Below are 27,693 nucleotides of genomic sequence, written 5' to 3'. Positions count from 1 at the left end.
TTGGCTAGAATCACATTAACAAACATACAGAAAGGACGAGATTCATCACTAAAAATTCTAAGAATGCTACAGTTTTAGGTCTCTGATCTGACCTTTCTGACACTATAGCTAAAACACAAAGCAGCGGAGTAGGGCAAAAGCACAGTAGAGGCTGTGTGTGTGCCTGTGTTTTAGTGTAATCGTGTGTGTGTGTTTGTCTGTGAACTGTGATAGCACTTGCTCTTGTTCAAGGTAACAGATGTCATATGTCACAGGGCGTCTTGTTTACATAACATCCAGGAGAAATTGGGATTGCAGGGGACCCAGTTTGGATAGTAGCATTTGTTTTTGGCAGTCACACTCTTGTGTGTGTGCGTCTTCTTCCGCTTTATCGGGAGTCGGGTCGCGGGGGTAGCAGCTTCAGTAGGGAGGTCCAGACTTCCCTCTCCCCAGCCACTTGGTCCAGCTCCTCCGGGGAAATCTCAAGGTGGTCCCAGGCCAGCTGAGAAACATATTCCCTCCAGCGTGTCCTGGATCTCCCTCTGGGTCTCCTCCCGGTGGGACGTGCCCAGAACACCTCACTAGGGAGCCGTCCAGGAGGCATCCTAACCAGATGTTCGAGCCACCTCAACTGGCTCCTCTGGACGTTGAGGAGCAGCGGCTCTACTCTGAGTCCTCCCCGGATGACTGAGCTTCTCACCCTATCCCTAAGGGAGAGCCCACTACGGAGAAAACCCATTTGGGCTGCTGGAATCCAGGATCTCGTTCTTTCGGTCATGACCCAAAGCTCATGACCATAGATGAGGGTAGCAACGTAGATCGACTGGTAAATCGAGAGCTTTGTTTTTTGGCTCAGCTCTCTCTTCACCACAATGGACCAGTACAGCGCCCGCTTCACAGCAGACGCAGCACCAATCCACCTGTTGATCTCCCGCTTCATCTTTCCCTCATTTGTGAACAAGACCCCAAGATACTTAAACTCCTCCACTAGGGGCAGTACATCCTCCCCAACCCGGAGAAGGCACTCTACCCTTTTTTGGCTCAAGACCATGGTCTAGGATTTGGAGGCACTGATCCTCATCCTGGCCGCTTCACACTCGGCTGCAAATCACTCCAGTGAGAGCTGTAGATCACGCCCTGATGAAGCCAATAGAACCACGTCATCTGTGAATAGCAGAGACGTAATCCAAAGGCCACCAAAACGGATCCCCTCAACACCTTGGCTGCACCTAGAAATTCTCTCCATAAAAGTTATGAACAGAATCGGTGATAAAGAGCAACCTTGGCGTCCAACTCTCTCTGGAAACAAGTCTGACTTTCTGCCGGCAATCCGGACCAAGCTCTGACACAGGTCATACAGAGACGTAACAGCCCTTATTAGAGGGCCCGGTACTCCATACTCCTGGAGTACCCCCCACAGGACCCCCGAGGGACATGGTCGAATGACTTCTCCAGATCCACAAAGCACATGTAGATTGATTGAGCAAACTCCCACACACCCTCCAGGATCCTGATGAGGGACCCTCCTTTCCAGAACCCCGGAATAGGCCTTTACAGGGAGGCTTAAGAGTGTGAATCCTCTATAGTTGGAACACACCCTCCGGTCCCCCTTTTTAAATAGGGGAACCCCCATCCCAGTCTGCCAATCCAGGGGGACTGCCAATCGATGTCAACGCAATATTACAGATATTCACATTAACCAACACAGCCCCACAATATCCAAAGCCTTAAGGTACTCAGGGCGAATCTCATCCATCCGCGGGGCCTTGTCACCAAGGAGCTTTTTAACCACCTCGGTGACCTCAACACCAGAGCTAGAAGAACCCGATCCTGGAGTCCCCAGGCTCTGCTTCCTCAATGGAAGACATGTTGGTGGAATTAAGGAGTTCTTTGAAGTATTCCGCCCATCGACACACGACGTCCTGAGTCGAGGTCAGCAGCACGCCACCCCCACTATAAACAGTGTTGGTACTGTACTGCTTCCCCTTCCTGAGACGCCAGATAGCGGACCAGATTTGCCTCGAAGCCGTACAGAAGTCTTTCCCCATAACCTCTCCGAACTCTTCCCATGCCAGAGTTTTTGCCTCAGGGACCAGTCGAGCAGCCTGTCGCTTTGACTGCTGGTCCATATCAGCTGCTTCCGGAGTCCCACAGGCTAAGTGGGACTCCGGACTCAATCTGCATTAACGTCTCTCTGGTACATCTCAATGGGGATTCTAAAACAGCCAAAATTGTGGTGTTTCTGCCAGGGTCCAGCTTCCAGCTTTCTCCAAGATTGTTTACATCCTCCCAGTATGTTCAGAAATAGCAGCTGGCCTGTGGTTCTGCTTACACAGCATCTCAGTCTAAAGTGCTGGTAGCAGAGATATCCCTGACATCATGTTCAGGCAGCCTTGACATGGGCCGAAACAGCTGCAAACATTTTCACAATTTCTCAATACTCCAGGTAACTGCCAGCACCAAAAAAAGCAGCCTGTTATCATAAATCCAATTTAGAATTTTTTTTAACATCCTCAACTGACAAAATGGATAGACACACGGTCCTCCTCCCACCATTTGTCCAGCTACACATGTCCAATTTTGGCACAGGGGCTCTCCTTGACCCAGTCTTCTTGTTGAGAAAATTTTATTAATTGTGTTGGGAGTCCAGCTGACCAGATCCATAATTTATAGTTTTGAAGATATGTAAAAATAGGCTCCAAAAAAGGTTGATAGAAGCAAGCAGGGAAGTGGGGGAGAGAGAGAGGGGAAATAATGGTGATATTGCATTACATCTGGTTGCAAAATATTATCATGATATCTCTCTGCATTGAGATGATGACAAACCCTTGTTGTACCAGAGAAGGACAAGCCACCCCAAACCTGTAATGCGTGTATGTGGAGATTCTGATATTCAACCAACACAGGGCAGTATTTAAGAAGTAAATCAGATGAGTAGTGGCAAATGAGACAGGCAGGACTGAGTGACTGGAGTCCTTGGAGTCAGGTTAAGCCATGAGAATGTGGGAGAGGCGTGCAGATGATCAGGAGTGTTTGGTTTCTTGGGTCCTATGAACAGATCTTCCATTCTCTGCTTTGGAGCTCTGTAACGCCTTCAGAGTTACCTTTGGTCTCTGTGCTGCCTTTGATTAATGCCATCTTTCCCTGGTCTGTGAGGGACCCTGTCTTGGTAGGTTTGTTGTGGTACTATGTGCTTTCCATTTGATGATGAAAAATTTGATAGTGCTCTGGTGAAACATCAAAGATTTTAATATTTTTTGTAATCCCACTCTGAATTGTACTTCTCAACAACTTTGTCCTTGACTTTTTTGGAGAGCTTCTTGGTCTTCATGGTCTGAAGCCTACTGCTTGGTGGTGTACAGGCTTTGGGGCCTTTCTGAAAAGGCGTTGTTATACTGACAGTGTAATGCCACAGATTGGGAACCCAAAAATTCAGGCAAACACAGAGTGCAATTCAAAAGATTTACTAAAGAAGCTGCAAGGGAAGGGAAAGAAAACTCTTAGTGGCTGTGATAGAATTAATGAGCAATGTCAGACTCAGAAATAAATTCACTAACCTCAGAATCTGGGAGGGAGCAATGGTCCTAATAAGCTGTTCCTGAGGCTTGGATCCAGAAAATGAAAGTCACGGGGGCAATGAATTCACATTGGATTATGTCTAAAGCGACACAGTCAGCTTCAAACTCAGCACTAGTGACTGAAGATGAGACTTTAGAGTAATCTGTGATCCAGGCGGGGGTCATTCACAGAAAAGCAGAAGTTGGCAGACGGATCCAAGGGCTAGACTTGAAACGAGATACAGGGTTCATTAACTTAAGCTCCAGTTCCACCAACCTAAACTAAACTGAATTAATAACAAAAATAAGACACAGCTTCTATCTACACTTGAATTAACTCGAATTACTGACTAAAGTAGGTGGGCTTAATGTTCACACCTGGGCCCCGTTTCAGAAGGAATGGCCAAAATGCCCTTAGTCGAAAGCAGCTACTCGGAGAAATTCTACTTCATACTTAGCATTTTCGGTTTCAGAACAGGTGATTTCAATCAGGTAACTAAACTCAGTGTCCAATCAATCTTAAGTTAAGCGTGAGCACTAGCATGAAAGAAGCCCTTATCAATGGAATAACACGATTCACCATGGCAAAGAAATAAGAAGCCTCAAAGTATGCATTTCTCGCAAGTGGAATTATAAATCTTAATGACGGCTTTGAATATGATGACATTATTAACAAAAAGAAACAATGCTGTTGTTGCAGAAAAAGCGAGTTGTGACAGAGAATTGCTGAAAAAGTCAATGAATGAGTGATATGAGGGTGGGTTATTTGACAGAGAATTAAAGCTGTATTCTCACATTACACTCACTCGACACCCAAAAGGCATTGATTACGTGTCTAGGTGCAACCTGACAGGCACAAAAAGAGCGTGACAGCAAATCAAGATGAAATATAAAAATACTGTTTAATAAGATAAGGGCAGATATGAGCTATTCTTATGTTTAACCTTAAGCAACTAAGGCATTAATTGGCTATATTCAACATATGAAATTAATGATGAGATGGTGTGAGCTGTTTAAAAAACTGGCATGTTCATTTATCCCTTTGCCAGCATTTGGCTTCACCCATCCATCTAAAAATTAGTTGACACTATTTTTTTTGTAGGTGTATAATTTTTGACAACCTCACTTTACATTAACTATATATCATCAGTAAAGGTGACGTTATGTAAGTCAAGAAATGTGCCGTGGCTCAAAAAGTGAGGAGAAAAAAACCCTCAGAAACATGTAAATGAAGTGGTTCACTTGCCTGGAGTAAATGTGTAATCGTCTTATCTTTGTCTTTTCAGTTGTGGATGGTCTACTGACTCTTGTGAAGCCATCTATCCCAAAACCCCTGCATGCAGTTTTAGTCTTAAGGTTTTATAATGGATTAGAGCAGTGGTTTTCAACAGGTGAGGCGCACCTCCCCTGAGGGGTACCAAAGAGTCACAGGGGAGGTGTGAGAAGACAGAGAAGAAGACAGAAGAAGACAGAAGAAGACAGCGCTGCCGCTCAACTCTGTGAAACTATGTAGCGATATTCGTGCCTTCTGTTTGAGCACGCAGAAACCAATCCAAGCGCGCAGTGAGACAACTCTCAACGCACAAAACCAGTCTGGCGCGTGCTTAACTCTGAAAAACTTTTCTCAACTCACTGTCCTCGCGCTCAATTCCATCTCTGCTCGCACGTTACTTTGCTTGTGCGCACCTGCTCCTTCCACGCTCAACACCAGCTGTGCGCTCGCTCAGCTGTTCTTCTTCTTCTTCTTCTATTGTTTTATGGCGGTTGGCAAACAACTTTTGGTGCATTACCGCCACCAACTGAAATGGAGTGTGAATCGGGATGACCTACTCTAATATCCTACTACTATAAATAATAAAAATAAATAAATAAATAACTAAATCAGTTTTATCAAATTAGTCTTTTTAAGATATCTTAATAATAAAGAATAACCCTCTGATTTGGTGTTCATATCTAAAAGATATTTTATGTTTAACTTTAATTTTCTGTTTTGTAATCTATTTACCAATTCATTTCTCTCAATATGATATTTACTACAAAATAATATAACGTGCTCCACTGTTTCTTCAACAAAACAAAAATCACACTTTCCTGTATCATGAATCCCCATTTTAAATGTGCTATTTAACCCTGTATGTCCAAAACGTAATCTTGACATTACTGTTTCTTCCCTTCTATTCCTTGATGTCATCCTCATTAATCCTACTTTTCTTTGAATATTATAAAACCATCTTCCAGTTCTTTCTTCTTCCCACTGTTTCTGCCACCTTGCTCTAATCCTTTTCTTAATTACTGATTTTATTTCACCTTTACTAAATGGAATTATTATATCAATTAAACTGTATTTACTTGCTCTTTTTGCATATTTATCTGCCATCTCATTCCCTTTTATTCCTATATGAGAAGGAATCCATATAAAAGAAACAGTTAATCCCATTGCTTGAATTCTGAATAATAGTTGCTGAATTTCTACCAATAAATCTGGTCTGCTCGCTCAGCTGTTTCTGCGCTTGCGACTTCAAAAACTGTCCACCAGCCAATCACAGACAGGTTTTTTTCCATCCAATCAGAGTATGGCTTGCAAATACTGCATTCAGATGGATTAAAACAAAATGCTGCAGCCTTTGGCAGAAATTACTAAACATCACCGTGGGATTGAAGAAAAACAAATAAAAGGTTTAATATTTTAGCCTAAAATGTTTAGGCTAAAATATTTAGACTGAAATATCAGTATAATACTGAAATATTACTAAGTGAGGTGTGAAAAATGTTTTTGTCTCTTTTCTTTCCAGCTTCTGGGAGGTGATGCAAACGTTTATTCTGATCATAATCATCATCATTGTCATCATTATTTATTGAGCACTTTAACACGAGGTAAAACACAGTGCCAAACATCAGAAATACATCGGATAAGATCTAATAAAATTTGTGGTTGTTAAAATAGCAATAGGTTTAAATTGTGTATAATTAGTTGACGCCTGTTAAAGTCAGGTTATCTTTTTATTATTATTTCAGTTGACACCTGTTGACATGAGTTCAGTTTGACATTGACGTCTGTTTAGTTCAGTTTGTCTGCTGTTGAAAACAATCGTTTATGAATTTGCTCTAATGACAGCTCAATTTTAAAACTAAGCCCACTGTCCGTGATGTTTCAGTAAGAGTAGCATGTAAAATGGACATATTTGGATGGATATTTTATGAATGTACTTTGTTAAAAGAAATCCAATAAAAAAACGTGTGTTGGGCTATCAGTTGTTTTTGAAACACAGCATTCCAGGAATACAAAACAAAAATGCAGTTACTGCAGGGACCTGTGTGTGGTAGGTTTGTAGTGGTGGTGGTGGTGTGGGGGGGGGGGGTATCTTCACCTATTCCAAGGGGAGGCTCACATTCAATGAATTTGAAAACCCCTGGATTAGAGTAAATCTAATTTTGTATTTTTCATTATGGGATGATGATGATGATGATGATGATGATGATGATGATGATGATGATGATAATGATAAAGACCCTTTGTCTGCTGCCACCGAGATAAAACAGGCGCATGCTTGTCAAGGTTTGGTCCATGAAAGTGAATATGTTTTACTTGGCGCAACGGTGGCGTAGAGATTTGGGAGTTTGTCCTGCAATTGGCAGGTTGCAGGGCAGCTGTAGACACTTTGTCTGCTGCCACCGAGGGCAGCTGTAGCTACTAACATAGCTCACCACCGTCATTGTGTGAATGTGTGTGTGAAAGGGTGAATGACTAAATTGTATGTAAAGCGCTTTGGAGGTTGTCAAGACTAGTTAAAGAGCTATACAAGTGCAAACCATTTACCATTTCTATACTTTAGACCAGTGGTCGCCAACCCGTCGATCGCTATCGACTGGTAGATCATTGAAACATTCCCTGTAGATCCCAAGTATGATAGAATAAAGCTGGCACATTAACTGTCGCAAAAATGACAATATACGGCACTAGCTGTAAAGCCGGACAGCTGATAGGTGATAGCAGATAGACATTGATGAGTTCAACTGGCATGGCGGCAGCTCCGAGAAAAAGTCGAAAACTTATCAATTCCATGAGGAATGGGAAGAGGAATTTATTTTCACCGTGGTGAAAGACAAGTGTGTTTGTACGCTTTGCCACCAAATGCTTGCGCTGTCTAAAAGAGGAAATCTGGAGCAGCACCACAACACCAACCACGTCAAATTCAAAGATAGTTTTCCCGGCAAGAGCGTAATCAGCGATAGGAAAGTTGCTGAGCTGAAAACAAGTTTGAAGACCCAGCAGTCATTTTTCACAAAACCTGCTGCTTAACATAAAGCTGTGACTAAAGCTTCATTCCGTATTAGTCACCTTTTGGCTAAACAAAAGAAGCTTTTTACAGATGGCGATTTATTCAAGGAGGCAATGGCCATCACTGCAGATACGGTTTTCTATGGCTTCAACAAGAAAGACATTAAAACTGCACTCCGCAGTATCCAGCTTGGCCCCAACACTGTGGCGAGGAGGTTTGAGGAAATGTTGGGGGACGTGGATCGTCAAGTCCTAATAGACTTGTCACACTGAATATTTTTCACTCCCTGGATGTAATGGACACAGCTCAGCTTGTTGTATTTGTCAGGATGGCGTTCCCAGACTCTACAACAAAAGAGGATCTCCTCACTCTTTTGCATTTAAAGGAGAGAACAAGAGGTGAGCATATTTAGAATAGAATTAGAATAGAATTCAACTTTATTGTCATTGCGCTGTCACAAGTACAAAGCAACGAAATGTGGTTTGCATCTATTCAGAAGTACTATACAGGATATAAATATTATAGTGTATGTATAAGTAAAAAGTAATAGTAGGGGACTATAAAATGTTGTGTATAAATATGAATATAGGAGCTATATGCACAGATTATACAGAATATACAGGAATGTTAGGAAAAGGATTATATATGTATTAGCGGGTTTATAATACAAGATAAATAATGGCAGATAAGATTTACAGAATCTATACAGATTGTATACAAATTGTGTATGTGTGTGAGGGGAACAGTCCATGGTATGTGTGTGTGTGTGAGGATAGTCTATATGTTATTGTATGGGGGGTTACAGTCATTATAGTTGTGTCAGAAGCGTGACAGCTGTGGGAAAGAAGCTGTTCCGGTGCCTGGTGGTTCTGGTCCGTAAGCTTCTGTAATGCCTCTCAGAGGGCAGGAGGAAGAAGAGTGTGTGTGCAGGGTGAGTGAAGTCCTTGGTGATTTTCCTGGCCCTTTTCAGACACCGCTTCCTATAGATGTCCTTGATGGTGTTCTGTCGCCTCGCCTTCCGGTCGGCGACAGAACAGGTCCCGTACCAAACTGTAATACAGTTGGTGAGGATGCTATCAATGGTGCAGCGGTAGAAGTTTGTGAGGATCTCCGAGGACAGATGGTTCTTCCTCAGGGTCCTCATGAAGAACAGGCGCTGGTGCGCCTTCTTGATGAGTTTGGAGCAGCTGGTCGTCCAGGTCAGGTCCTCGGAGATGTGGACTCCCAGGAACTTAAAGATGTCCACACGCTCCACCGCTGTCCCCTTGATGTGGATGGGTGGGTGTAGGTCAGCGTTCCTCCTGAATGTCCACGATGAGCTCCTTGGTTCTCTCAGTGTTCAGCTGCAGGTTGTTTTTGTCGCACCACTCAGCCAGACGGTCCACCTCCTCCCTGTAGCCGGCCTCATCGTTGCCTCTGATGATGCAAATCACGGTGGTATCGTCTGCAAACTTGATGATGGCGTTAGAGCCATGGACAAGTCTGCAGTCATGGGTGAGGAGAGAGTAGAGGAAGGGACTCATCACACAACCTTGTGGCACTGTTTATAATGATGCTAGATGAGAAGTGGTTGTCCAGCCGAACAGGTTGGGGTCGACCGTTCAGGAAGTCGAGTAACCAGTTACACATTAGTGAACTGATGCAGAGGTCTGTGAATATGGTAATGAGTTGTGATAGGATGACAGTATTAAATGCTGAACTAAAGTCTAAGAACAGTATTCTGCCGTAAGTGTTATTGCTGTTCAGACCAACACCTTCCCCACATCATCAGCACAGTGAATGCGTTCAAGGCCAAGCTGGCTGTTTGGAACACACAGCTGAAAAACGGGAGGCTGGTACACTTTTCCAACTTGGAAGAAATGTCACAGGCCATTGGTGACATGGATGCTTTTCACTTTGAGGTGTACTGTGTTCACCTGGAAAAAGTGGCAGCAGAATTCAGTCTGCGTTTTGTTCAATTAGACACCATGGAAGATGTTGCTGCATTTGTCTTAAATCCTTTCCTGACCAGTGATGTGGAACAGGTAGCTGCCAAATTTCAGCAGGAATTTGCTCTGCCTAGTGAGGTTGACATGGAGATGGTGGATTTGCTAAATGACAGCTGAAAGGATGATCACGGGACAGTAACTTTTGGGGAATTGTCAGCAGGGAGAAGTGTCCCCTCCTCTCCTCATGTGCACTAAGAGTAAGTGCCTACTTTGGATCCACTTACCTCTGTGAAATGGCGTTTTCACAGATGAAAATAATTAAATCAAAGTACAGGAGCCACCTTAGTGACAAACATCTTACAGACCGTCTCCGACTAGCTGTCAGTAGCTATGAGCCAAACTACAAGGAACTCACAGACAGCATTCAGTCACAGCCATCTCACTAACCTGGGTGAGTAACATGCCAGTTTTATCATGTGATGTCAATGATAAAAGTAATGATACATAAGATGGTAAATAACTACACTGAGCTCATTTACACTAACTGGGAATTTTGTTTCACACAATCACAGATCTATTTTGATAATACATTTTATCCCTAATATGCCGATGCTATGTAACTTGCATGAAGCTTGAGTGGATAACCTCATGACTATATGAAAAACAGACATGCAACTAAAATTAAAATATTGTTCTGTCCTTAAAGCTCCATGTGAAAAAGCTGTACAACATTTGCTTACAAGAAAAATAGAAACATGTAATCATAAAGGATTACCCAAAAATGGACCTGCAGAAAACACAACTTGAACATAATATACCTGGAGCATCTGTTAAATGTGGGTGAGGTGTTCACAAGGATGGATGATTTTATTTAAATACCCCAGGAATTTACCCCAGAACCTATCCTGGATTTGCACAAACCCCACATTGTGAAATGGGGCTCTGCTGAGACTTTTCACATGCACGGTATTTAAGGGATTCCAACCCACTTTTGTATTTTTTTTGTATTTTATTCTACTCATATCCCTTTTTGCATCTATTGCCTTTAATTTCTCAGTTCTTCTCTTGCACTCTTATTCCTCAACATCAATTAAAAATATATTAAAAACAAACCTCATTCAGACAAAAATTATTAAATATCGTGATAAAGAATCTCTTCTTAGGCCTCATTGCCATTGATGTAAGCAAGACCCTTAACCCCAGATTGCTCCCTGTGCACTGCACAGTGGCAGCCCGCTGCTTCCCAAGGGTGATGGGTTAAAAGCAGAGAACAAATTTCATTGTAATGTATGTTGCCATGACAATTATTATATTACAAAAGTGTTTAATGGTAAACAAACTTACTAGTTGGAGAACAGAGGGTATTGATGGGACAGCGCAAGGCAGACCATGGAAGGGATGGGCACACATGTGACTTTGCTAACCTGGCAAAGTGATGTGAAGCACTCTAGTCCTGCATATTATCAATCTGGGACTACTCCATTTGAATCCATTTTGGGAACTGAGGAAATTTCAGCAGAACTCTCTGAGCTAATTGGGCGAAGTAACACCTAGTGTGCGCCTACCAAAGGTTGGTTTTTGCCAAACACAGTATCATATTAAAATGTAAGCAGAGGAGTTATGAGAAACCTCAAGAAGTTAAGCTATTCAAGATACTTCTTGCTGTTCTACTATCAAAGAAGAAATCGTGGATTCTTACAAAACAGATGAGATAGCAGCAGATATGTGTGCGCCCTCCTGTGCTGCCGTGTTTGTGTTGGTTAGGCAAACACACAGATACCGCGAGAATTCATCTTGTAGACAAGGTTACAACTTTGCACCTTGTTTTAGTACTCTGTTTGTTATGCTAGCATGAGAAGAACCAGCAACCATAATAGTTGTTATTGTGCACCACATTTTGTTCTCATTCATAAAATTCTGAAATGGGCAAAATTTCCGGGCACAGCTTCAGCCACGGACAGGTCTTCTAAAATAGGGGCTGTACCTGGAAATTGAGGACAACTAATCAATTTAAAAATATTTCATGGCTGTATGTGAAAGAGAAATTTTATATTGATCTATACTTTATGAGATAAACAAAGAGAAAAGGAAAAATACTTTTTAATTGGCTATAGAACTCATGTTGGTAGGCTACTGCTAACATTTTTGAGGTTGCTATGACATGACTGGAAAGTGATTTTTGTGTGTTGGTTATTTGGTTGCCTGATTGTACATTTCATGGCAACCCTACATGTGCATGTACCTTGACTTCAGTTTTCGCTCTGGGTACATATTTTACTTTATTTTTAGAATGTATGCTTTAGATTGGTCTTTTTTTACTTCAGGAAGTGGTTTTTTATATTCCTGTATTACCTACTGTCTGTGCAGTTGCTTGTACGATTGTTCATTGGTTGTTACTGTTACTAGCTGCAAATTAATTGCCCTTTGGTGACCTAATAAATTCTAATGATTGGTCTATTTGGGTGCCCCCTGCACTTGGGGGTAAAAAGCAGGCCCGGGGTTGGAGATAAGGGGTTTGCAGCAGGATGACTGGGCTGGGGGAGGGGTCGAGTCTCTAATCCTGTTAAAGAACTGGTATCTTGTCCTGATGCAGAAAAACACTGTGAAATGCACACCCTTGATCCTAATACACACTCTATTTAGGACAGGACACCTCACACTTACTTAAAAAAATTGAAAAGACATGGTGTACCATAAATCTGACTAATTTCCTCATGGGTAGACCTGTGAAACACTGCTTTTTAACAAGATAGCATGTCTAGCAAGATACAAAAAGTATGAGGGCAGCTTTAGTTTTTTAAACTCCTTAATTAACCTTATTAAACCTCATTAATTCATTTCTGAATGATTTACAGATGAAGACAAACTGTAAGGTTGTGCAACTCTATGGTGATCATTGTTATGTTTTTTTTACCACCATAGTTACAGTGTAGATGTAAGGCTAAACAGGATTTTTTCTGATTTCTGAATGTCAGAGTTGAAAACCCCTTTTTGTCTGCATTCTCCACAGATGTACATTCAGACAGCAACACTGACCGTCTCTCTCAGCCTCAGCGCATCTGTCTCTTTGGGAATGCTCTACATGCCCAAGGTGTACATTATCATCTTCCACCCTGAGCAGAATGTTCCCAAACGCAAGCGCAGTTTTAAGGCCATTGTCACCGCCGCTACTATGACCACTAAGCTGTCACAGCTGGCAGCAGAGCGACCCAATGGGGAAGTGAAGACTGAGTTGTGCGAGGGCGTGGAGGCTAGTGGTGAGTCATTACAAAACCACTCAGATGTGCTTTTCACAATGAATTTGATGACTTTGAATCAAATTCATATACTCTTCTAGCATGCCATATTCAGAGTAATCTAACTACATGATGTAGAATTTTCAGTGCTATCATATTAAATAGAGAACTGTGTAAAGATTAAAAAAGTGTCTATTATAACAAGCAACTTACACCTAAAATTCTGCAGGATTCCCTCATGTCCAAGATGTTTTTTACTATATGGGATAATATTTAAAACAAAATAAATAGTGGCATCAGCTTCCCCAATGGACATAATATGAAAAAGGAAATGGTGTGATGCTTGGGGGTTGCAGTTTCTGGTTTGTACTGCTAGATGTTGCAGCCCACCACAAAACAAGTCTATCAAGGCTATAGGTGTGAAAAAAATAAAATAGTACAAAGGGAACACAAGTGTATTTCTGTCAATACTGGAACCTGACTTTGGAACCCCAAAGGTGGCACAAGGTCCTGTGTCCTATTTTTATCAGGTTTCTTATCAGAATAAATACAGAAATAAATAAATGGCTCAATAAAATAAATATGGGGCCAAAAGTAGCTAAAAATATAAAATTGTGCGCCAAACAATGCAACAAAATGGAAAAAATTTAGAATTCAATAATGGATCAATTAATCAGCTACTAATATATATATATCTCGATTTCAATATTTAACTGCCATATTTTATCTCTTTGCTTTATTGCATGTTGTTTATTTAAACCACTCACTTTCAATCATCAATTTTTCTTGAACTCTTTATTTACTCTTTCTGCATTTATTACAAGTGATTTTTCCCTCTACCCCTCTTTATTTAAACCACTCACTTTCAATCATCCATTTTTCTTGCACAATTTATTTTTTCCTAGTGCATTTATTACAAGGGATTTTCCCCTATCCCTCTTCTATTTAAACTCCTTGTTTTCAGTAATCTGTTTTTCTTCAACTCTTTATTTACTTTGTGTATTTATTACAAGTGATTTTCCCCTACACCTTTTTATTTGAACTGCTCATTTTCAGTCATGTGTTTTTCCTTGATGTTACAACCCATCTAGGGTTGCCAGACCATAACATATTAAAGAGTTGATCCATCCTCTTCCCATCCCAAGCAGCTCACACATACAGGTTGTACATGTTTAGAAAGTAATTTATTTACAAAAAGGAAAATAGTTCTAAAGTAAACACAAATAGAGCAAACGACTTCAGAGAGAGCTATGTGCCAAAAATAACAAACAAAAGCCAACACACCTACTGCAACATAAATGAACAAATGACAGTAACCTTACCTCCCTGACTAAGAAAACAGGAGAGAACTTAAGTAACAGAAATGGCAGCTCACTCCTACAAGCTCACTGGACACACTGCTAACAGTGTGGCCAGGTGGGAATAGTGGAGGACGGATCCCAGAAAGTCCACGTCAGCAGCCTTTCATAGTTGTCACTTCCGCAAAGGCACAAATAAGATGTCACGTCATCGTCCTGGAACCAATCAGCAACTGGCACCTGCACACTTACATTTACATACAAATTTACGACGCCAGCCGTAACACTTGAACTCATAATTTATTATTTTTGTATTTATGACCTTTTTAAAATAATCCACAAATGATTTGTACTGTATAAGATTGTCCACCTGTTCCCTTCTGTAATATTCGTCAATCCAAAAGATTTGTACATGAATAAGCATCATTTGATTATTTATGGCAATGATGTACCCTGTTTCTTACTGCTTTAGGGTCATGTATGTTGACTATGGATGAAACACAATCTGTTGAAAAAGCATGTAATTAAGCTCAGTGTATTGTCATTATAATTTTTATGAATATCTGAATATTTTTGTCTGATTAGATGTGCGGACATCTGCACGTGAAGAGAAAGTCCAGCTCATTTTATAATAATCTTTGTCAATCCAACAAAGTGTATCGTCTGCATTTAACACATTTCTTATTGAGCAGCGGGCTGCTTTGCAGCACCCGGGTAGTGTTTCAAGGCTAAGGGTATTGCTCAGGGATCCAAAGAGACAGTCTGTGGGGTTTCAGCTAGAGAACTTACAGAAGTTCCCAGAAAGCAAGCGCTGTTCTACAACTAATAGCCTATTACTCCTCTGTTTTGTGGGCTTAGACCAAGTCTGTAATTTTACAATTATAAACATACAACTTCATGAACTTTAATCATAAAATTCCACATCAAATGTGAATTAGAAACTAAGACCTTTAGGCAATCAGGACAGAAATCATTCTTGGATAGTGGCTTTAAATGATGATTATGCATATTTACTAGGCTTTAAGATTGTAATTCACCTATGAGGTTGTTAAAATTATGTTTTGTCTGATTATATGTGGGAAAATAGTCCATATCTACTGCATGCTTTTATTTTGAAAGTGACCCGACAGATACCATAGGAATACCTGTTGCCAAGTCCGCTTATTATAATCAACTTTGGGCTTCTTTATTTTTCAAAAGTCAATTGTAAATTCTGTGAGTCGCAGGTTTGCAGTTTTTCGGTCCTGTTTCTGAAAGTGAAGTTTCTTATTTGGGCTCTGAAATAAGTGATGATAAACACAAGTTATAAAAAGACCCGCTTGCACTGGCACACTACAGACACCATGAGTATAACCAGCTAAAATATTCCTGCGCTTCTCCGCGTTCACACCGGCACGCACCCGGGTGTCTGCCCCTGCACGGGGCCTCTGGTGCGCTGGGGGGCCTCGGGCCTGTTGAGCTGGTAGGGGGGCATGGACATTAACATCTCAGGGCAGATGCTCTTCCCCTTCATTGGATCGGCACTCTGCTAGTGGGGGGAGGGGAAGGAGGGGGAGTTGGGACTTACCCAGCCTGGATGTCTACTGTCAAATGTATGGTGAGTTGTTTGAATGTTGGAGTTGGGGAGGGATCCGGCCCCCTGTCCCGGTCCTGGTCCGTGTCGTCTCCCGTTGCGGGTTTTGCCTGGGGGGTGGGGTTTGGGATGGCTTGTGCGGGCTGGCTGGCCAGGGTCCCCGCCTATTATTTATTTATTTATTTATTTATTTATTTATTCATTTATTTTTTGGGGGGTGGGGGGGTAAAGCCAGTAGGCTTGGTGGGGGGGGGGGGGGTGGAGGTGTTGGTCCTGGTGGGTGGTTGGCTTGCAGGCCCTGCGGCCTCTCCCTGGCCCCCAGGCTACGGTGGTGCCGCTGGCAGGGCCCCCTTCTCTGGGTAGGGCTTTCGGGGAGCGGGGATGCCTATTGGAGTCAGTAGGGGAGCTGGCTCCCTGGGATGGCTCCCCAGTCCTTTGCTCCCCATCCCCGGACTCCTTCCTTTGCCTGCTCCATCACGCTGCCACACATGGAGGTCCTTGTAGCGTTACTGGAGGTTGCCACTTTCTGGTGACGTCCCTCTCCCCAATTTTATCATGCATTTTAGACACTTTCTCTCCAAACATTTTCACAACGCACATTCATGTAGGCCATGGTATTGGGGAGTGGGGGGAAAGACGTCTGGGGGGGGGGGGGGGGGGGGGGGCTTATGTTGTGTGAGCCTCGCCTCGGACGGCTCCCTTCACCTCCTCTCGCATTTAGACATTGAGGGTTCTGGGCAGTTGCTTGGGGGGGGGGGGGTGCGCTGGCACCAGCTTCCTTCCAGAGGGGGGGGTGGGGTGCGCGCCCAGTTTTAAACACACTTGAAAACATCATGCAACAACACAACATCTGAGCGGGCGTAGGGAGGATCAGGGTCTTTTGCACACCCCCGATCTCCGATGTAGGGGGTGTCAACTATACGACAGGCAGTCGTATAGCTGAATTGTGGTGAGTACAGAAGAAAAAAAAAAAAAAAAAGAATTGTGGTGAGTCCCCCACTTGTGAGTGTTGGATGCGAGTGTTATGTTGGAATGTGTGTACAGCGTCTTTTTTGTAAGTCTTTGTGTGGTGAGTGGGGCACTAGGGAGGGATGGTGTGAATGAGGTTTTTTTTTCTTCCAGGTATGGGTCTGGTCCGCTCCCTCTCCCAATAACATCTCAAGTCTCCGGTAGGTGCGGAGCCCATCCCCCTACGTCCTGCCCTCCTCCGCTGCACTGTCAGGCGCCTTGGCCCCCTGGCGCATTGACGGTCCTCGGGTTTGGGACGGGTTCCTGGGTGGGTGCCGGCCCATTTTCCGGTGGCTGCTTCGCGGGGCCTGGCCCCCCAGGGTGTGGCCGGGGCCTCCTGTCGCGGAGTCGGGGCGCCCCTGGGGCCTCTGGCCCTCAGGGCCCATGGCCGGTACCACTTCAGTGGGGCTGGCTGCCGGCGGAGCCCACGGGCTCGTCCCCGCGGCTCTTGGGGGCGTCGGCATTGTGGTGGCTGGGGGATTTCCTCTGGTTTGTCTCTCTTTCCTTGGGGGGGGGGGGGTTGCAGATTTCCTGTGTTGGCCCCTCCTGGGCGCCCTGCTTTGGGGGCCCCTTTGGGAGTCCAGGGTTATGGGTCCACTGACCCCTGCCTCTGTGCTCAGGGAAGGCAGGCCTTTGGTTCTCCACAACCACTATCGAGCTATTTCCTTCTGGATAATTTTCACCTAAACTAGTGAACTCTCACAAGCTGCCACAGGTGCAGGGTTCCAGGTATTAAGTGTTCACTTATATACAGAAAGCCTGCAATGTATTTATTTATTGATTTTCTGTCACTTTCTTTTTTTCCAGGTATCACTTTACACATGTCAGCTTAAAAAATAATACATATGATTTAGCAATGACATCAAGGTGTTACTCGATTGTATCTATTGCTTTATGTCTGTTGAAGAATTCCGTCATTGACTTTCATTATAAACGATGATTCTGCTGATTTTTGGACATGAGCTTTGAGGAGTAACTGTAAGAAAACCATAAAAGATATCCACATCCCGTTTTCACTTCTGAGTAGTTCAAAGATGTATCTACAAACTGGAAGCTAAACAGTGTTCGTAGGTGAAAGCATGACGATACAGTACAGCATTGAAAATGGTCATTTCAAGGCTTTTTTGAGGCGTTCTCTGTACCTGACGCCATTCATTCATCCTATGGAAGTGGGTTTTCGCTAATTGCGTTGCCATGGTAACTTGAAACCCCAATAAAAGTAATAGCACACCATTCCCGACCAAGCCGGACGTTTTGATACCTATCGTTGGGGTGCACGCTACGGTTTGGACCGCATTAATTTCCGAAAACGTTTTGAGGTGCACAGTAATAGGTGCCTCCATGCAAATGCATTGGAGGCAGTGCTTCGCTTTGTTTAGTTTTTTTGCTTCGCAAAGCACTGCCTCCCCATGCATTTGCTATGTCAGTCGCCTAATAAACCAGCTAAACTCATTCCAAAACCTGGGTGTGAAACGGCAGTGCCAGAAAAGATGTGTCACAGTTTCCTGAAGACTACCACAGGAACTGCAGTTAATATCTGCAGTTTCATACATGCATATGTCTCTTTTAAATTTTACCATATAATGCTTAGCAGAGTAAATTTTATGAGGAATTTTAAGTTACACTTTCATGACCATATTTCATTTAAGTATTTATGGGGTATCATCCAGACAGTCTTCCAGTTGATATCTGGGAAAAAAGGGCTTCAATAAGAAGTTATGACGAGAAACAGTTTTTTCTTGGAACAACCTGCGTATCTCTTATTGCTATTGCCATGTTTCTGTGAAAAGCAGATTTTTCCCACTGATGACTCAGCTGGATCAGCGAGCGTAACTGGGGTAGACAGACAATCAATAGTGTTTCTAAACAACATTAAGGTGCCTAAGGGTATAGCATCAACCACCATTGAGAATTCCCAGAGACTAACTGGAAAATGATATAGTGAGGGGACTTAATGGTAACTGAGTAATTTTCTTTCCTTATCAATTAGCTGAGCCACCAGTAGAATCCCATTTTGGAAATAGTTTCAAGGAAAAGTCACATGCTTTTAAGTAAGTCATCTATGTTGTCCCAGATAAGATATTTGTGCATTGAGAAGATGTGTTTATAACTGAGAGTCCACGCTGAGAACACCTGCTTATGGACAGATGAAAGTTTAACAGGAAGTTTCTTAACAATGTAATTGCAATTTAAAATTAATCCACTAAAATGCAAAAAACATGATATGGTATAAGATTCCAGATATAAGTCGGATTCTTAAGGAAGTGTTTAGCCCAATTATTTTAAATGTGTTATTTAAGGTAGAGAAATTGAGAAAAGTAAGTCCATCTGATTCATAATTGTTCATAATAACAGTTTTTCAAATATAGTGTGTATGGTTTTTCCATATAAAATTACTTTAATAACTTTTTTAACTTTTTTATCTAAATGTCAGGAGAGAGTAGCATATGTCAACTTCTTGTTTAACAATTAATTGACATTTGATTAAAATCCTACTGGATCCAACACTAAATAATCACCAACAACATAGCAGCACTGGTGATGTAAACAGCAGTGAAAGAGTTTGGCTATTAGCTTTGAGATAGGTAAAAGCTGGTATACACCATAGGCCTGAAGCTGATATAGCAGACGTTTTGGCAACGCTAGCCGCTAGCAGTGCTAGTTCATGCAACAATTAGCTCCTAAACCATTCTAACTAGGAGCCTCAAGTTTGCGGCCGGTTGACGATGGCTAGTCCGTTAGCGACGAGTTACTTCACAATAGCTTGCAGCTAAGTGCCTCAAAATAGCATCGGCCAAGATAATAGATTAGTGCTAACACCGATTAGCTTAGCTACTTCATGGTATGCACAAAGTGGTGGCTCTGATGACATATGAGCTCCTGCCCCCACTTGCCATGCGCAAGATGGCTCAAGCCGAGACAATAAGCTAATTCATTAGCCGAGGCCTTAGGGCAGACTCGGCTCGAAGGAAGGTTGCTGAACTACACAAAGCTTTAACAAAATGTCATCATATGCTGAAACATGAAGAGTTCCTTTCACCGAAACCAGTCGGCTTGGCCCAACTTCTAAAAAACAGCCTAACATCATAATCCCCCCTCCTCTAAACTTTACACAAAGCAGCTAGACAAGTATTGTTCTCCTAGCAGCAACCAAACCCAGTATTAATCATCAGATTGTCAGACAGAGAGGTATAATATATCACTCCAGAGTACATGGCTTCACTGCTCTTTAGTCCAGTGGGGACATGCTTTAAACCACTGCATCATGATGCTGTGGTGATGTATGTCTTCAATGGAGCACGGCAGTCACATAAACCCATTCCAGGAATCTCTTTATATTATGATTTTGAGAACTGGAAGACTACGTGAAATTTGGAGATTTGCAGCGACTGACACAGCAGAAGGTTGGTGACCTTAATGTACTCTGTGTCTAAGCATCCTGTAGCACGCTCTGTGATGTATGTGGCCAACCACGTAATGTCTGAGTTGCTGACATTCCCAACCTCTTCCACTAACAGCTGACTATAGTATATTTAGCTTTCAGGAAATTTCCTGATTGGACCTATTGAGCTTTTGTCAAATGACGTCACATTTGCCCTGAGACAACTCAAGTTTCCTGTTCGGACAAGCATGGAACAAACTAGAATGGCAACTGTCATGATTTAGGTTTTTGTTTTTGTTTGGACTGTTCTGGACTGATTGTGTCTACTCCTCAGCCACCAGTAACCATCCAGTAAGCTCTGGCTACTCCTCAACCACCAGTTTTTATTCTAACAGCTCAGTCCACCCTCTGCCACCAGCCACCAGCCATCATTCTATCAGCTCAGTCATCTACCAGCCACCACTTTGCACCTGATCAGCTCCACCTGCTGCAATCAATTAGTGTCAGCTCTGTTCACCTGTTCCCCTGCCTACATGTACCTGCCTCATTCTTTTACTCACTGCCAGAATGCCTCGTCTTGTCTCATCTGCACTGTCGCCTTGACACTCCCAGTTTCTGTGTGCTCTGCCTGCTGGACTGAGTCTCTGCTTGTGTTCAGCCCTCAATGATGAAAGTTTCCAGTGTCTGCGTGCTGCTCAGGTCTGCCCTGTTTCCTGTGTTGTCCTGCTGCTTGCTCTGGTGAGCCTTCAGCCTGCATCATCTATTCAAATCAGCTTCTGCCTTCATCACCAGTTCAAGTTGGTCACTACGTACAGCATCTGGTCTAGTCTGTTGGTTCCTGCAGTTTCTGTTTAAGTGTGTTACCTGACCTTCATCTTTTGGACTCCCGCCCATTCCTGCTTTTTTCAATAAACTTTTAAAAATGTAAACTTTTTAATCTGGGAATATCACATTCCCAGATCTCTACTCTTGACAGGCAACAACTGCAATATTAATCCTGTTGGAAGATGGTGATGTCCTGGGAGCTTCATTTTAACATGGTTTACACAATAAACACGGAGTAGTTTAAATGTTGGTTAAAGGTAGATGCCTCAAAATGAGCAGAATGAAAGCTGTATTAGTAGAAAAGTAGGAGAGGCTGTCATCTCACTAAATGGATAAAATGTGAGGAAGAAACTCTCTGGATCAGCATAGAATTACAGCTAATACAAATAAATATATATTATTACAGGCCTATGTTTTAAATTATTATAAGGCTTATCGCACAAAATAGACTTAAACAACTTTTTTTTTCTGAAGTTGTAAAGTCGTCATAACTTTGTAGCTCTTAAGTCCCATCTCACCTTCACACACACACACACACACACACAAAAACCTCCTCAGACATACACAAACAAGATCACCAATCTTGTGAGGGGGAAAAGAGCAACTTGCTCTATAAACAAGCCCAAAACAAGACCAACAATACAGAGGCCCCTTCTAATCATTACAAATGCATCTATTTTGTGTGTGTGGTAGTGGTGGTGGCTGTTTATGATTGCGATGATGAGAGAGGTCACAGATTGTATGATGTTTTCATTCAGCTGAGAAAAAGCCAAATAAACATAGCCTTCCTGCACAGACGTTGCAGTCGCTGATATTAGGTCTGGACATCCAGTTGTTGGCTCCTTACCACTGACGAAAAGTACAGAGCACACATAGGCGTCTTTGGTCAGAGATTTGACAGTAAAATATTCTCGCTTACAAGCTCATATCCAACATTGACATTTCTTTCCATTCCTTTGGGGTTTAGGAAAATTAAATAAAAAGTAAAACTCCCTTGATATATGGTCACAATCATGATAATGCGAGTCACTTTGGCAGAAAAGCGCAGCAGTGTTTTGTTGTTACCATAATATGTCTGTTGAGGCAATATTCAGCACTGATCTTTTCACTTTTTGACTCATAAAAGTAAGCTATTTAAGCTTTACTGTCGACATTTGTCCATATCTAATATGGTCATGTAATGATCTTAGGAAGAGATGAGCACGATATTCAGCCAAACACTTGAGATAATGCTCAACAGGATTTATTGAAGTGATGAAAAGGGTGACTCAGGCAAGTAGGCAAAAATAATCCAAGCAGGGTACAGAGCAGACATCCAAGCAAAAAACTGACAGGAACTAAAATACTGACAGGAACTGTGCACTCAAAAATAGGCAAACAGGTCAGATAAGGTAAATAGTAGCGATGTAACGTGATGTGCCGAGGCTTCGAGGCGTGTGTCGAGTAATGGAGGGGGCGTTTTCGTAAAGCGCGTATTGAAGCTTGCTTCATTTAGGGGAGGAGGCGAAAACGATGACGTCCGAAGCCTCGCTGCCCGGCTGTACCACGTGACTGCTTCGGGAAGTGGCTCAGAATTTGCCAGATGACCGGTTCATTCAGAACCAGTCATGACTGCACGCTGGATCATAAAACAGTTCTGCTAACCAGATGCAGTTTAAAACGCCACTTGGTCTGTTCATAGGTTCCGTTTTTATTAATTCTGCATTTTTTAACTACATGCACCGTATTTCTGTGCCTCAGCATTTGCTCCTCTTCCCCCCTCCTTTCCCTCGGAGCAGGTGCTTTTATCACCGTTCACCATTCAAAATGTGAATCACTGCGTTTAATGTCCTCACATCGGTAGCAATGTGTGCCAGTCAAGAGAGTTACTAGCTGTGTTTCATGCTCTTTTGTTTTTAACAACATAGAATCAGTGGCGTGCTGCCTCACACTTTAATTCAGGTGCGCATTTTTAAGGGTCATTTTAAAGAACTTGTAACATCAGGGGCTTCATCTCAGTTCTGTTAGTACCCCTGTTCCCTTTATAGGAGCCCTTTACAGTATTTAGTTATGCATTTTCCCCGCTGTTTATCCGTCGCACGCAGCGCACCAACGGGGGTAAAATCCGCCCACCACACCGCCGCACTGACGAGAGCAATAGAGATTTGTCTGATCAGTGCGCCGACTGACTGAGAAACTTCTAGCTGTGAAATGTGATGAGAATGTTATAAACTGTAACAGTCTAGAAGTGCATTGAGCTGAAAAGAGGGAGACATCAGCAGCAGGATCATGCGTAAAGACGCAGCGTGAACCTCTGTGTGCTTCAGTGTTTCTGCTGAGGGGAAATTGTTGACCATAATGCCCACCCCCACCCCCAAAATTAGCATAATCTCACTCTTAACTTTTGATCAAAGTTGAGAGGTCTGATTATTACACACCATGCCATATCACATGACACTACTATTTTGGGAATAATTACACACAGAATACATTCAAACAATATTTTATTATACACATGTGTATACATAATTTATGTAGACAAATTATTTCGTCCTACACCTTTTGTGAAGTCACTCCCAAGAGCCATAATAGACAAAAAATCAATGCATCACACTTGTTAAGATACAGCTGGCTGTGATTATACACCTGGCCAGTAGGTGGTTTCGTGTGCACATGAAGCTCCAAGAAATGAACCCTTTCTCGAACCAGTTGGCTCAAGTGGTTCAATGCCTCACCATCACTAGTAAATAGGCAGACAGGTAGAAATACAAAATGCTGGAGAGCTCTTACCGGATGAGTAAGGACTAGGACATGAAACATAGGGACATGAGACGTGACGTTCTGGCAGGGAGGAGAGAACTGAGGCAGGTATAAATAGGCAGAGGAACAGGTGAGCAGAGTGAACAACTAATTAATCAGAACAGGTGGAAGAGATCAAGAACGGGGGGGGGGGGGGGGGGGGGGGGGTGACTGAGGGAGCTGACAGGACCAGTGGAAGGGAACAGAATCTAAACAAGGTAAATACAGAACCAGAATAACATAAGGACCACACCTAAGATAGAAAACAAAGCAGAAACTAACAGAGCACATGATGAAAACCAAAACTAATACAGGGTCAAGATAACAAAAACAGTACACTAGCAAAATAAGAATCCAGACAAGACAGAACCTGAGGCAGAGAGGGAGAGAGGACTAAGTGATCAAACAATAAACATAAACCAAGACAGAAGCCAGAATATTACAGGTCAATGGTGCATTTGCGCTGAGCTTTTCTAAATTTAGCAATTTGACATAATTTGTGAAAAGCCCTATCGCTGAGGTAGCATTCTATCATGTTTTTTTTTTTCCACAAATGTTAGTGGAAGCAGACTTCATGACTAACTGTGAGATTTAATATACCTGTGGTCATGGAAGTGATCGGTACACCTGATTACAATGGTTTAGAGCCGGGGTGTCAAACTCCAGTCCTCGAGTGTCCTGCAACTTTTAGGTGTGTCCCTCCCTGGTCCAACACACCTGAATCAAATGCTTGAATTAATTCAATAACAACTGGCTCCTGTGTTGAAGCAGAGATACATATAAAAGCTGCAGGACACCGGCCTCAACAACTAGAGTTTGATAACCCTGGGTAAGAATTTACAGGTATGACTTAATACATTTGCTGATATACCATAGGTGTGGGAGGAAATCCACAACTTTCCCTTCCTCCTCAGCTACTCATTCATCATAACAGACTAGACATATTTATCCCTCTCCTACTCTATCCTGAGTTAGTGGGAAAGAAGATAAGAGACTGAAATACTTTTCATCCTAAAATTTCTGAAGGTTTTTGATGTCTTTGTGAGCAGTATGTCTCTGTTTGGCTGCTGAACTCATTACAAATATACGTCAAAAAGGATTTCTGAGTACTCACACATGAAACAAGCCAGAAAAAAATTGTTGGCACTTTGCATTAAACAATTCACTGATGGAGAAGCCAAGACTGTTGACCGTTCAAACCAGACAACTATATCAACTTAGAAGTGTAGCTCAGGCTTTCATTGATAGACAACCACTTACTATGTAGGAGCCCTGTCCTTCAAATGGTCATTTCTAACTACTTTATTCTTCTTGATAGTAGCCATACTGTTTCACATCATCTCTCTTTTATTAAAAATAGTCTTCCCAGCAGAATCTCTCCCTGGAACACGATTTCAGGAGGAGATTGAACATGACACAGGTATAAACAATTAGGTGCAAAGCAGTTAGAGAAGAGAAAAACAAATTCATAAATTTATGTAAAGGTTTACTGAACAAAGGCACAGTGAGAATGAAGGCCATCATCTGTAATGAGGATTTGACAGGAAGTTGACGGGGTTTATTTAGACATCACCTGAGACTAGATCTGACAAAGCTGAACTGTTTACAGCTCAGTGTTGCACTTCAAAGCTACTTCTGAATTTGTCATCTGTCAGCAGAAAAGAAGGGGACGCTAGGGTATTTACTTTGAGATTTGCTGACTGAACTGATCTGCTTTATTTAACAAGCAGACATTCTCACATCTTTGGACTTTATCTGTCTTTCTCAAGGTTCCTTTCATCCTGCAGTGTTTGATGAGCATGGCTGACATGTAAAGACTCACCTGGCTGACATACTCACTTTTTCCTTGGTAGAAATATTAACTGTACCTAGGAGATATACCCTTTTATGAACAAAGAACACAATATTAGTAATCAAATTTTCAAGATTCAAAACTGATTACTGTGTATAAGGAATAGAGACTGATAGAGCGGCACTAATCAAGGTTTTGTGGCCAATTTCTGATCACATATTGATTATGAAAACATTAGTTTTTGGAAACAGCCCAAAGAGCTATCTCTGACTATCACTGAAAATCTGCAAATATAGAAACGACTGCTGGTTATGACGCAGTGGAACCTATATAAATATCTAAAACAACTAAAAATAAGTACAGCATTTCTAATTTATTATTGTACGAGAGGATTTATAGCTATTTTGGCACACCTCAAAATATAGAAGAGTACCATAGCACAAAATATTAATTTTGTTAAAACATAAGTAACTGCTCAATACTTACTCATTTATTTTTGATATTTGTTAGATAATTAAATTATTTCTTAATTTTTCAGATTGCAGAGTTGCCATTTTGAAGACTTTTTATTCTCTTATACTAGTGTTTAGTTTTATTGTTTCAGTTACAATTACTAATTGTTAACAAGAGTCTGTGTGTAGTCTCTGTAGAATTAGGAGACCCTCACATTAACTGTGATTTTCTAATTTCAATTTAAAGATGTTTTTTGCAAGCTAATTTAAATATTTTGAGTTCTGGTTAATGTAATATTGTTGACAGTGATCAGCTCACAATTTTTTCTAACAAATCACCTGAAAGCCAGCCTCTTTTAGGATCATTGCAGTTTATTATCTATTCCAACAACACATCAATGTATTACATTTACCAATGTGCTGTCATCTTTGTTTCCTTTAGTGCCACCTACAAAAACTACATACATCAGCTACACAAACCACGCCATGTGAGGAATCAACACCTCTGAAAGGAGGACGTCCAAGAACATTTACCCTCCAGACATCTGTCAGACACAGAGGAGCCCCGCCACTGGCTGACTTGGAAAAGGAATTATCTGTACAGTCAGAAGGATCAGGGAGCTGTCGTGTGAGATGTAGAGGTGTGGTGTTTTTCATCTTAGAGGGAGCAGGGAACTGCCCTCATTGCTGCACATCAGATGATCACACCAAAAAAAACGATCCAGGAAAAAAAAAAGGAAGAAATTGTGTGGACCTACCACATTTGTTGTTGTATGTAAAAAACAAAACAAAACAAAACTTGGTTTTTGTTGTGAAAACTTCTAAATCTTGTTTCATGTTGTTCGTTACTCCACCCCTATGATGAGATGAGTGGCTAACTGAGTGCTCACTTTGGTTGTGAAATGTCTATAAATGCTATTGTGTAATTGAAGCATGCCCTTTTTATACAAATGATCTATTTATAATAAAGGAATGTTTCACATGTCTGTATCGTGGTTTTGCTTGTTCACCTGGTGAAATTATCTTAGCCAGATGACTGAAATACAGACACATGGTGTATGTTTGGAGAACATGATTTATTTGTTTATTTTTATTTATTTTTTGTGTTTCTTCCTAAACTCTCTGTGTTATTCACTAATCTAACAAGTGTTTCAGTGGAGGCAGGAAGTTGTACATTTCTGCATTTTAAGTAATCAGACTTTTTTCCATCAAAAAACAGTAACAAACTCAAGACCATGTTGTTTATATGAATGTAGCTGTAAAATACAAAATATTGATTTGAAATACAAGAAGTTTTCTGTTTTGTTTTGGTTAAAAAATAGCAGTATTTTCTCTTTACATTTAAAATGGTACAAACCTCAGTGTGTTTTTCTAACACAGCTGTGATCTACTTATGTTCAAGATTTTGGTCCTAAGATTTTCGTATTCAGACAAGATCCTAATGATACTATTGCAGCCAGACCCTTAAATAACCCTTCACTTTAACCTAAATTAATACACAGCATGTCCTTACTTTTTCCATGTAGTCCTTTGCATTTCATCTATATATGCTACATACATCCACATGATCAACATTGGTCCCATATTAAATCCTCCACACATATG

At 41.8% G+C, this 27,693-nt stretch overlaps 1 protein-coding gene across 1 annotated transcript in view; it reads left to right on the top strand.

The window, feature by feature from the left end:
* grm8b (glutamate receptor, metabotropic 8b) overlaps positions 1-27,296 on the top strand; it is a 305,872-nt gene extending 278,576 nt beyond the window's left edge. Inside the window, exons 10-11 of the mRNA XM_012874946.3 lie at positions 12,755-13,001; positions 26,531-27,296. Of these exons, the coding sequence (XP_012730400.2) occupies positions 12,755-13,001; positions 26,531-26,580 (297 nt within the window). The 3' untranslated portion in view covers positions 26,581-27,296. The remainder of the gene's footprint in view (positions 1-12,754; positions 13,002-26,530) is intronic.
* Positions 27,297-27,693: the final 397 nt, after the last annotated feature.

The sequence above is a fragment of the Fundulus heteroclitus genome, chromosome 2 (assembly GCF_011125445.2).
Source record: "Fundulus heteroclitus isolate FHET01 chromosome 2, MU-UCD_Fhet_4.1, whole genome shotgun sequence".
NCBI classification, from domain to species: domain Eukaryota; kingdom Metazoa; phylum Chordata; class Actinopteri; order Cyprinodontiformes; family Fundulidae; genus Fundulus; species Fundulus heteroclitus.
Note: the sequence above shows the minus strand (reverse complement) of the source record. Positions and strands in the feature narration are given on the sequence as shown.